We start from the raw sequence: 12,888 nt of genomic DNA on the forward strand, positions 1-12,888 counted from the left end.
TTTTAGACCTGGGATGCAGGTTTATGCTGCATGCTACATGCTACAATAATGCTTTTAACATGTTGATCTTTATCATGCTGCCTTACATCACAGCTGCAAATTCTCACTTTCAACAGTAGCTTTGTGTGCTGTTTTTGAGAGGATCTAATTAATGTAAGGCCAGGCGTGCCATGACATCAATGCCACAGCTATGTATCCGGCAAAACTTCTGTTCCTCTGTACTCCCTGTCAAAGGAAGAACTGCCATAGTTTGCTCTCTGCTCCAAATCTTTAGGGGTTTTAATCCTGTGCGTGCGTGCCTGCCTTCATGCTGTCTGTGTCATCAATCTTTCAGCCTTACACCCAGCTGCATGACGCATACCTTTGTTTGCTTGATTGTGACATGCACAGGTGATTGCCAGCATATGGGCTGATAATGACGCAGACACCGTACATCCATGCGTGAGTTTGTGGGTTGTGTTTCTTTGTATGCAAACAGCTCTGCCAATCCCCTTCCAGAGGCCAAACTAGGTCATATTTATGAAGAAACTTTATTTTCTCTCAGTAGCTGGAGGGTACATGTCTCACCTCATGAGAATGATGGATGATGAGCAGATGATGTGTTCAGGGTAGAAGATTTTTTTTCGGATGATTGCTTACTTTTGATGTAGTTTCTGGTTTACCCTCATAGCGTTTGTGAATTATTTTATTTTTTTATCCTAAAAAAAAAAGATTTTTTAAAAAGTACAACTGTCTTGCCCTGTCCTTAGCCTTGTGCATGGCCTCGAATGAACCCTATGTCCTGTGGTATATAGCTCTTTAGCTCTCCAGGCTATCTATAAGTAGCTGCTCCAGCTTACCTGTCGCTATTAATACCTACAGATTAACCACCTGTGATTCACAGGCACCTGTGATACAGCTACCTGACACGTTTTCAGGAAAAGCTCCTCAAAGGCCACACTTTAGTTTCAGCGGGTTTCAGCATCACTCGGAGACAACACTATGCTGCTGCATGTTGAGCTGCATGATGTGTAAAACAATATTGCGATTGTTTTGATAGGTATTGTCACAATTTTAGTGTGATTGGTAGTTTTTGCTTTTCACTTTCACTGGAAAAAATAGGAATATTATGATGATTTTCACTGGGGTCTGTGCCTCATAAGCATTTTCCCTTAAGTCTGGCTATGATTTGTAGGCTGAGCATCTCTGCAGCATCACAGTGCTTCATTTATAATGGTATGTTGTGACACATATTACCTTTATAAAAAATTGCAGCCCCTGCAGTTTGGATATTACACTTGACCATATTGAGATTTAATATCTCGATTAATTTTGGAGCCCTAGCTGTGTGCAGAGATGGGGGTGTTTCCTAGTCTGCTAACCTGTGGCTCCTGTTGTTGTGTTTGCCTCTGGAACATTTTTTTTTTCATGGGAAACTGTTTTCTTGCCAGGCTTAGGGGTCTAACTTTGAAGCCAGTGCTTTTAAGACTTTACATCAATCAAATTGCTGTTTTCCAACGTCAGCTTTCCGCTGAGCAGCGGGACTTTTAGCCGCTTTAGAGTGGCATGACCCTCGCACCACCTCGCATGATCCAGCTGTCAGCTGTCCTGCGCCCTGAGCTGAGGGGGAAGTTATATGAGTCATACAGTACAGGGCAGATTATAAGCCCTGGAGTTCTGACAGCAGGACTGCATGATCAAAGTTAAAATATGGTGCTTAATAAGCTTTCATTCACTTGTATAAGCTTTGTTTTTGAGGCTCTGAGTGGTTGTATATGCTGCAGATTGTTTTCTTTCAGTCATTAAGGTTGCATTTTGCATGTTACAGAAAGAAACAAACTGACAGCACTGAAACTTCACATCAAAATGCATATTAACACTGTTACTGATCAGATGTGTCTCCATCCTTTAGTGTAAATAACAATGTGATATCATCCTAAACCATATCTGATCACAAATGTCTTTATAATAAGTGTTTGTCATGAGAATAAATGCTATTTAAGTGTGAGGTTGCGTCCTGCTGTCTGTATGGGATTCATTGGCATCCACCTCATGCATTTGAGAGCCCCTGCCCTGTACAATTAGAGCTTGTCTCCCCCTAGTGGTTGGCTTGTGTTCTGCAATTCTGGATCCAGAGATTTGATGATGAATTCATGAGTTAGATTTCGTTTTCATAACGAAGAATTATTAATCATAAGATGAGTCACCGCTGCAGATTGTGATTTAGAAAGAGCAAAGTTATGCACCCAGTTTACCCAAATGATAAAACTTTCACAGCATGAAGCAATTAGACAGAGAGAGAGCCTCCCTTCTGTTGAGCTCACTTCAAACTTCGATACAACATGCTCCTGGAGTTGGTTGAAAAATTCTCCTCATGAATTTAAATGTGCCTAGAGGTTTTCACACGGGCTTTGAGGATAGATCCCCCCCTCCGAAGAGGATTCCACATCCTGCTTTTAAAGACCTTTTAAAGACAGAATGTTTGATACATGTGGTGAAGTTAGAGCAGATGCTACCAGAGCAATGCCTCCGCTGTGAACCCCAGTGGTGAGAGTTGAAAAGTGTTCCAGGCAGGTTTGTGCTTGTACCTGTTATCCCTGGAGATTTGGCTCACGGAGCAGCACAATGTACGTAGTCAAGATAGTCTTGCTGATTGAGCACTCTCACAAAACTGGTTACCAGTGTGTGTATGTGAGTGTGTGTGTTTGTGTGCTTCTATGATTGTGCATGCCAGTGTTTTTATTTCCTTTTTTTTTTTTAGTATTTCTTAGAATGAAGGTGGTGCAAAGTAAGGTCAAGGGTTCACATCCTGGCCACAATGAAATGATAGAGAAACTGAAATAGACAGGGAAAGTCCCAACAATATCCAGGGACTTAACTTTCTTTTTTGTGTGAGCCTCAACTATTTGAAACCGAAGCTACAGGCTTATAGGACTTTCATTTTTCTTTTATTGTGTTTTATTGCATTTTGGGTTTGATTTTCTTTCCAGCTTCAGTGTTGCACTCTACTGTTTTTAGTCCACTCATCCTCAATAGTTTTCCGCTTCTCACATCTACTTGACAGAAGCATGTCTTGCACTCCTCATTTGAGGGATTTTTACCACCAGTTTCTCTTAAAATTCAGTCAGTGATGTTTCCCTTTTCTATCTGTCTCTTCCAGAGGATGACGTTGATTTAGAGGCCCTGGTGAATGATATGAACTCTTCCCTGGAGAGCCTGTACTCCACCTGCAGTGGTCAGCAGACAGAGTCCACCCCACTACTGCACAATGGACAGACCTCTTCCTCACACCATCACCCCCATCATCACACGCAACACAACCACCCTCGGCAGGGTCATCACTCGCACGCACTAAGCCATGCTTCCCCTGAGCCGCCCTCCTCCTCCTCCTCGTCAGTGGACTCACCCCAAGCTAGCCTCCGACGGTCACAACCCATGCACATCCTCGCTGTCAGGTATGTGTCTCTGCAGCATGTGCAGATATTGATGTATTTCTTTGCCCCCTTCAGCAGTCCAGAGTTGGGCGTGTCGTGTGGCAGTCACATGGGGAACTGAACCTCTGAGGGAGGTGTCTGGTCAGCTCTCAATCTGAATGCACTAAAAAGTACATAAACATATAGTTGGCTGCAGGATGGCATAGTAAGATGGGTGAATGCCCCTAAAAAAAGTGTGTGCACCACAATGAAAAAACTGGCATCATCGAAAAATTCCGAGGTGCAACCATGACATGAACAGGTTTTGGAGGTTTAGGCCCAGAGGTTAAAGGTTCATCAGCCTGTTAATCTGGTTTTGGATGGCTCAGTGCTCTCAAGCAAGACACTAATTTTCTTGTATCCCAAGAGACGTGAGTTCATCTTTAAATTGGTGTTGTTTTTGATGCAATAGAAAAGTTTGGGATTATAATAACAGTAGATGAAATAGTGATTGTTATATGAAAGAAAAGTACGACTGCGACAGGTGATTTTTATTGTAGATTAAAAGATTTATTTCACAGCTGGAAAGATGGTCTTTTCTGTGCGGTAAAAAGACGCAAATGACCACGACCAAAGAAAACAGAGGGAAAGGGCTGTGACATTTGCTTTTGCTCAAGAGGTAGAAAACCTACAACTACCAGAATGCTTGAGTGTGACGTGATGTGCATTTGGCTGTTTGAAACAAAGGCAGCAGGCTGGTAACATTTTGAATTACAGTTAAATGGTAAGGTAAAATATGTTTCTGGGGACATTTTAGCAGACAAATAGGTGACACAGTAACATAATCTTGGATTGTATTTGATCAGTACTGCCTAGTTTTACAGTTTGATCAGAGTTTGGGCTGAGTTTGAGAGAGAGCGGGGACGGGTCACTCTCATGATCTGCTTCTTCACTCTTAAGTTTCATTTTAGTTTCATTTTCATCATGAATGATGCATTCATATTTATTTAACCAGGAAGTCCTATTGAGATTCAAACTCTATTTGAAGAGCGAAGGGGGCGGCCACTCAGAACACTTTTAAAATGCAACAAATGCAACATGTAATACAAAAATCCACAATAAAACAACAACTATTCAAACATAGTTGCCTCTCAAGAAAAACAAGCACGTGTTTCTATGATGCCCTTAAATTTATTAATTCATATAAGGGTTTCTAATTTTAAATCTTACTGAAGATTGTTCCATGTCCAAGGTGCAGAGTAGGAGAATCCCCACATCTGTTAAAACCCAGGGCACATTAAAAAGCAACCACTTGGAGGAGCGTAGCTGGTAACTACCAAAGCTGACACACAGAAGGGTGCAGAGGTAGGCCGGAAGTTTGCCCAATATTAACTGTAGATAAAAATATACCAATGCTGTTGCAGTATACGTGAATGAAGAATTACTATCCATAGTTAAAACAACAGCTCAGGAGTTAGTGAGATTTGAGCTGAGATATGAGCAGGGAGTTGTTGGTGCTGGTAACATGGAGGGATGTTTACCACAGTTCATTCACACATACTACCCCCATTAATATGATACAAAGGTGGTAGAATATCGACAAAGTATCCCTTTAGGTATTTACCAAATGTAAAGCTGTCAATAGCTGAATAATTAAGATGAATCATATAGTTAACATTAATCATCGCATTCGTCAGGTGTTTTTCAGTGACATCAAACACATCTTAGGCTCCATCAAAATTAAAGAACCGTATAATAATCACACACATGTACCAGCAGTTAAAAATCTGATTTAGACTTCAGCTGTACATGTGCACTCATACAGACACATGCAGCTGGGTAGCAGAAGTATGGCTCTAAACTTAAAGCTAACTCCCTCCAGCCTCATACATTTGCAGAGCTCTTTCTTCCCCACTACATTTGAAAGGAAGCCTCTCACTCGACACTATCATTCCTCACCACCCTCTCAATAATTGGGCATAACGTATCCTCCCCACTCCCTATCTGTAGCCTTTGAATGACCCGTTCCTCCTTGTCACTCCCTCTTTGTCTCAAACTGCACCAGCAGGAGGAGAAAGGTAGAAAACTTCTCATTTGTTTTAGTACCAAGTGCGAATGTCTATCTCAATTTTGAAGAGTAGTAACCCATATTCTCCCTCAGGCTGTTATTGTATGCATTTGAAAAGTGGGGATTTTTTTACTCACACATACACACTGAGGTAACAGAAGTGTAGCTGCATGCATACAGTGCACATAAAACACAAAGGCATTCACAGCAGAGCTGGTGTCAGCTCCTATTATTCGCCTTTGGAGTATGTGACAGAAACAGAGGAGGGATGATCAGGTAATGGAGTATTCTGTCTTATGAGCTCTCTCTTTCTCTCTCCCTCAAACACACACACAGACTCAGGCCCTGAAGTTCTTATTATTCAGGACTGACCTCTGAATAACCCTGTTCTCAAGCTCAGATGGGACAACATCAAAAGGCGCGTTCCCTTTTGAACTCACTGGGTTCTACAGAGAGACGGTTTGATAGAGAAAGAGACTAGGAGAAAGAGTCCTCTGCAGTGATTCTCTGAGCTAGCTGCGTAGCTAGGATTTCACAAACTGACCTGCCCATTTAAAAAAAAAAAAAAAAACCTAAAAAAAAAAAGAAAAAAAAGACCACAAAGTTTATGATCAGCTGTCAAATCATCATTCCTCTCTCAGGCCACAAGCTTACACTGTAGGTGCCTAATTTAAAAACTGCTTTGAAATCTTGATTTAATATTGATGCGTGATAAATATTGCAGAAAATTAGCTGGCACACTGCGGGGGGCTGTGATTTCCACTTGCTGGGAGACTGTTCATTATGGGTAGATCAGATAGAAACAGACATGAGCCTGGATACTGTACAGGAATGCTTTATTAATTCCAACTCTCCCTCCTGCACATATTTCACATGTGTCAGCGGCTCTCATTTCAAAGTTCTCCCTTTTCACTTTTCAAGAGGCTGTTCCAGGTCACGACCTTAGACTTTAAATAATGTTTTTATTAGTACAAGCTAATATTAAAAGCATGTTTGACTGTTCTTCTGTCCTGTAACAATTCGTTCAGGAGGTTGCAGGAGGAGGAGCTGAGGACATCGTCTCTCCCGGCCATCCCCAACCCCTTCCCCGAGCTCTGCAGCCCAGCAAGCTCCCCTGTCCTCAGCCCGGGGTCTCTACCCCCTGGAGAACCCTCCTCTGGCATTTATGTAAGTCAAACCCCACAAAGACACACTGTGGAAAGTTTCCAGAAACTTTTCAGGAATTAAGGAAGCTTAATTTTTTCCCAGCAGGGCTCTTGCGGGTTTCATATTTTACTACACATTATAATTTGGTGTGGTTGCAACAGATGCAAAACACTGTCCTCATATGATATGAGAGACTGTGTCAGTCCTTTGAAAAACAGGATATGAGACATCAGCTGATCTTGATTTACTTTTATGTTGATAACTGAGACATGTGCGACTCAAGTTACTTGTTTTGAAAGATGCAGTGTTTGAATATCGTAAATCAGCTGCATTTAGTGGTCAAGTGCGCCGGACCTAAGTATGTAGGAATTTTTCCTGCTTTACATCCGCCCCATGTTTTGCTCATCTGAGGCTTGTTGATTGCTTGCACGTGACAGCACTGTGCTGTGCAGTGCATGTGTGTGCTTGAGAGAGTTTGGCACGTCGAGAAAAAAAAAATGAGGTGAAGAGCAGTGTGTGTGTGTGTGTGTATGTGTGTGTCTGTGTGTGCGTGTGACCTGCACACATGGCTGCATTTCTGTGTGCCTGTTTGCATTTGTGTGTTCGTTTGTTGAAAAGATTTAGAGACTGGTCTGTCTTTTCCTGGAAGTCAGAGTCCCCCCATCGTCAATGTTAATGATCTTCACATGGAGCCAGCCAACACTTGTTACAGTAACATACCAGCTTACAGTAATGCGAGGGCGGACTATTTCTCATAAATACTCTCCCTGGCTATGATCCTGGTCTGTTCTGGTCATGGCTGTTATGGTACAGGATCATAGACTGCAGTTCCAGTCAAATCGTTTCACGCCAAAATACAAGTCTGAGTTTAATATGACCTGATCTGCCTCCTCAAACATCAGCTCATAAATCTCTTGATGAATTGATAAACCTGTGGCATCCTGTAAATGCTTCAAGAGTTGGGAAGTTGTGGCTTTGAATTACCATCTGTGACATAAGTAAACCTCTAAATGGTGAATGTTGGACTAAGTCTTGAAAGATAAGGTTTCATTCTCGCCTTCACAAGTGGGAAAGTTGTTCCTTTCTTTGTGGGAATGTCATAGGCTTGAATTACTAGGTGCAGCATAAATTCAACACTGCATGGCGAACCTTAGTTTGCACGGTAAAGAGGTCAAAGATTAATGTCTTACTAAGTGGTTATGAGTTTTGCATTAAAAGCCTGTGACATAACCTTGGCAGGCGTGTCTGGTAAATATTCAGAAACCAATTTATTAGACTGGGTGACCTACTCGAGACAGCAATGTTGTTGGTTTTTGAATTCCCAGACGGCCTGTTAAGAGTGCAGTATAAACCAGGAAGTGGAGCGGGGGATTTGGGAGTTGGAGATTAGTGGCAGAGTAAATTATTTCTGTGATAGGATGAAATAACTGTAAAAGCGTGCTTTTTTTTAACCCCTCAACTCACCGTCCTGTATTCCATTTCCAGACTTTCAAAGAGCAGGAATTGATGGATTTTGTCTTAAAAACAAAACATCTGCATACTTAAACCTCGAAAAAATGCTCATGTATCATCCCCCAGCGTAATTTAGATATAACAATTTCCATTTTTCATTTTGATCTAACAGAGGAGCCGTTGTTGTCCTTTATCTTTTATGCACAGTTTGTTTGTGTAACATGAGTTAGTTTTGACCAGTTTTTAAAGATACGCTATGCACGATTGTTGGTCACTCTCTGTAAAAATGTTCGCCTGCATCGGTGGAAGTAAAAACCAACCCCAGATTCACAATCGTTTGGCATTTTGCCTCGCTATAGTTTCTTGGCACTGTGTCTCTAGGATCTGCACCTGGTCACCACCATCCCATGAAGCCTTGACCTGACCAGAGCGTTGTGGGGGTACATGCCCATAAGACATCCTAAAAACAGAAAATAAGAAGAAAATAAGAAAATCCAGGCAGAGGACAGAGTCTCTGCAGAAAAATACACCGCCACACACCTCTAGCGCATCATAAGTGATGATTGAGAGGGATTACTTCAATCATGCACATTATATCTTACACAAATTTTGATTACAAGAACTTTCTAATTTTGTCAGTCATATTTGAAATTAAGAATTGATGTGGAGTGTGAAAATGAAGTTTTACATCATGTGTTGAAATGTCGCCAAACATCTGCTCAGAATGTACCAAAATCTAAACATGTCTGTAAAGGTAAATCGTTACTAAATATAGAAAAAACAAAGTTTTACTGCATGGACCACCAAACTTTGGCAATGAAGAGGCAATGCTGAGAAAAAGCCATGGAAAACTGAATTCCCTTTGTGCGTTTACCGTGCGCTCACTGTGCTCACACTGGGGTAAACTTTTGTGAGTGCGCTGTGCATTCATCCATGCATATGTGTGTGTATTTTGTTTTTTAGATGCATGTGTGTTTGTGCTCATGTCTGCCTGTTTGTCTTTGTTAGCTCTGTAAACTATTTACAGCATTGGCAGTGTCTATCCATTGTTGATGGCAATGGAAAGTATGTCTCATTGTGGTTGTTCTTCAGTGGAAATTCAATTCAGCACCTTTCTGTTGAGAAAAAAAAAACCTCCCGCAGAGCCGTCACATCACACACATGTGCTTTTAGTATCCAGCTCCAGAAACGTGGAACAATGGTAACGCTGATTTCTTGCAAACACATATTCCTCCTGTGAGTGGTTCAAATCTGTGGAGGAGTGGTGATCTGTTAAGGGTTTGACAAGTGGGTTGGTGGGCAGATAAATTATTGCTCGCAGCCCACTTTCCAAGACCTATGACCATAATCATTTCAACCAAATAAGCTTTACTTTGTGCCATTTTGACCTCTGTCTTTATCTCTCGTTGTCAGTCTGTCTGTATCTCCCCCTCTCCATGCCCTCCAAACAGTCAGTTCAGTCAGCCAGCCTGCTGGTGAGAAGTTTCTCTGTTTAGTTTACTGAATTTTCCGACCTTCGGGCACTTTCTGTCAGACTCTCATGCTTCTGTCCCTCTGTTCCTCCTTACCTCACTCCTTGGCCTCTGTGCAGGAGGCATGAGGACGCAGCGCTGGGCTGTCAGGAATCGCTGGGCAAGCTGTTTGACACGGCCATATGACTCCCAATTACCTCACTTTCCTCCACTCTCCTCTCCCTCCTGTCCTTCTCCATTTCCCTCTCCTCAGCTTGTCTTTACAGCTTTACATTCTGAGAGGAAAAAATCTGATATAGAGATGCAGTATGTTCAGTGATTTGACATTAATAGATGTGTTGGTCTATTCTAGAGCTGCCCCCTGAAATTTGAAAAGTGGAATCATCAGTGGGAGACTCCTTAGTCGACTGAGATCCTTAAAGTCGAAATGTCTTCTTCTCCTTTTTGTTTTTACATGTCAGTCAGTGTGCAGTGTACATCTGGAAAGGTTGTGGACCCCAGATGTATCTGCAGAGGGAAGCACTTCTTGTTTCACTCTGCTCTTTGCTACAGGCAGCTGCAGACACAGACCCGGGGTGATCCTAAGTGAGATGGAGGCAGCTGCCTGGAAAAAGAGAGGCTTTGCCTGCTCAGGCTTTGAGATAACATTATCTTCTGCCTTTCTGCTTAGAAGTGGTGAATTTACAGCTCACAGTAACTTACTGTGATGCAGTCTCTGGCTTTTGTTTGATATGTCAGCGAAGATTCTCAGTCATCCAGGTCATGGTAATCATAAGTGCTGTATCGTAGGCTGCTGGACTTCCTTGAGTTTCTTGAGTAGTTATGGTCAGATATACATCGTTGGCCATCTTGTGTGTCGAAAGGATTAGATGGGTCCATGTGAGAATGGATGTTGAGTTGTCTGGGGAGGGATCAAGGAAACAGTCTTGGGATCCCTCCCCAGATGACTCAACACCTATTTTCACCCGGACCCATCTAACTCTAACAACACACACGATGGCCGGGCGGGTCAACAACATATACGTGACCTTAATTACTCTGAAACTCAGAGCTCACACATGACCTCAATGAGTCCGCACCAGTCCTTCTAGAACAGAAGAAGAGATGGATGAGAGGGGAAACATCTTCAAGAAACCCGAGCAAGTCCAGTTGCCTACGATATAGCACTTATGACTTTTGTTTGATAGTGACGGCATATAATGCTATTGCACATTTCCAATCTGTTGTTAGCATAGTTAGCACGCATTAGCTTGAAGGACCAGCTTGGCTTGTTTACTATATTATGTGAGTGCCACTGTCACCTTGAACATCGCTCCAAACCGTGTTCAAACTCTCAAACTGTATCAAAAAGGTGGAACAAATAGTCGAATATTCGTATTAAACACTCAAATCTGATTCCACTGACATGATTTTAATTAGGGTACAGCCCAAGTGTATTTTGTACACATGACAAGAATTGCATGTCTGTCTGTCCAGGTAGAGGGGTCCCTCCTCTGTTGCTCTTCCTGTGGTTTCTTCCAGTTTTTTTCCCAGATAAAGGATTTTTGGGGGATGTTTTACATATCAAAATTAAGGGTTTAAGGACAGAAGCGTCATATGCTGTAGAAAATGGAAAGCCCCTTCAAGCAAATTTGTGATATTGTGTTAAAGTAATGTAGTAGTTTACTGTCCTGCAATGGTTTTCTGAGGTGTTTACAGCAGGTGTATTTACCAAACTAAACCTTCAAACAGTTGTTCTGAAGTGTAGCATCAATGACACATACAAATAAGAATCAGAATGAATACACTTAGTTAATTCAAGAGCTACAGGATGACTAAGAACATCGAGCACTGGTGCCAGTCCAGTGTGGTATGTGTGACAGGGTGCACTGATGGGCACATATCCCTATAAAAAACTGTGCCTGCTGAGGATTACTACAAATAAAATCTGGGCTTTGTGGCTTTCTTAAACTCTATAGGTCCCATATAGAGCCAACTGGCAAAAAAACAGGTATTGCAACCTGCACTACACTTAAGAAAGTATTAGGAGCTTGGCATGTGTAATCCATGTCTTGGAATGGAAAAACCTCTAAGAAGCCTTGAATGCAAAGCAGTTAGCTAGTATGTCCATTAATTTTCTCAGTCGAGGTCCTCAACAGTCTGTCCTCACAAGTGCAGTAGAGAGTGCTGTTATGTTCTTACTCGGACACTGTGTTCCCATAGCTGCCCCAGTCGTCCTAGTGTGGGAACACTGATTTGATCACTGGGTTGCCAGATTTTGCTGGATTTACTGTGCTTGGACTGGATGTCCTGTAGCTTACTGTGCTCTATGGTATGGCAGAATCCCCACGCCCTGTCTCTGCGTCTGTAGTCTGTGTTTCATTATCTTTCTATTGCTCCGTCTATCTCTGTGTCTTGGACTGCATGTTAGTGTTTATCTTTCTGTCTGTCACGAGTCTTCCTCTGTCATCTCTCCACCCTTTTGTCCTTTACTCTGAAACTTTCAGTTCAGCCAGAATTCCTGTTGATCTTATAGGCAGGAGTACTGTGCAGCATGTCCTGTAACAAATTAGCTCACTAGATGAATACTTATTCACACATGATGAAGTAAGAGGCTTAAAATAGTGCTTGGTGCCAGACAAGCAGTGGAGGTTGGGTTGGCACTAATAATGTTAGCAAATGAGCTGTTGGTGCTCAGTGCCAGCATCGTTGTCTAGTTGCACAAGTCTGACTATAATATAATGCTACTGCTTTCCATATCATGCAAGTTTAAGAAAACTTGCTTGCAGTCTATAATAGAAGGTAGAATGACCTATTATACTTCAGTAGGTGACAGCTACATACAGTATGCAAAGTGTTTAAGGATACGCAAATATGCGTCTATTTACAGTTTCCATTTAGAGATGGAAGCAGCATGTACAGAGATATGTGCGGCACATAATCAGGATGCAGAATGGGATAGCATATGCAAGTAAGCATTTTATACACATCTTTTTAACATGTATGACGCTAACAGTGCATATTGGCAGTGGTTTATATGCTGCTCTCTATTGTTAAATTGCATGTGCTGCACATGCTTACCGTAAATCACTCAATATAAATATGTGGAATCCATTTTTACATGCCTGTACACATTATTACGTATCTGTTGCTGTAATGGCAGCAACTGTAATACATTATTCTTTCTGGTCTGTATTTTCATTATGTTCCGCAGGTGAGATTACATGTTATGTTTTCCTAAGTATCCTTTTCTGTGTATTTATTGTCTGAATTCTTGAAATCTGCTGAGCCACAGTATCCCCGAAGGGATCATTAACATTTGCAGTAATGATGGTGATGCTTTTCCACCTCATCTCACTTTTCCTCACACAACCTCCCC

General features: G+C 41.9%; 1 protein-coding gene across 2 annotated transcripts in view; it reads left to right on the forward strand.

Annotated features, from left to right (window-relative positions):
* The window catches only part of grb10b (growth factor receptor-bound protein 10b), a 79,662-nt gene that overhangs the window by 33,312 nt on the left and 33,462 nt on the right, over positions 1–12,888 (forward strand). For both annotated transcript variants that reach the window (XM_049583225.1, XM_049583226.1), the window contains exons 4-5: positions 3,140–3,434; positions 6,489–6,627. In XM_049583225.1, the coding sequence (XP_049439182.1) occupies positions 3,140–3,434; positions 6,489–6,627 (434 nt within the window). The remainder of the gene's footprint in view (positions 1–3,139; positions 3,435–6,488; positions 6,628–12,888) is intronic.

This window comes from Epinephelus fuscoguttatus, linkage group LG8, assembly GCF_011397635.1.
Source record: "Epinephelus fuscoguttatus linkage group LG8, E.fuscoguttatus.final_Chr_v1".
NCBI lineage: Eukaryota > Metazoa > Chordata > Actinopteri > Perciformes > Serranidae > Epinephelus > Epinephelus fuscoguttatus.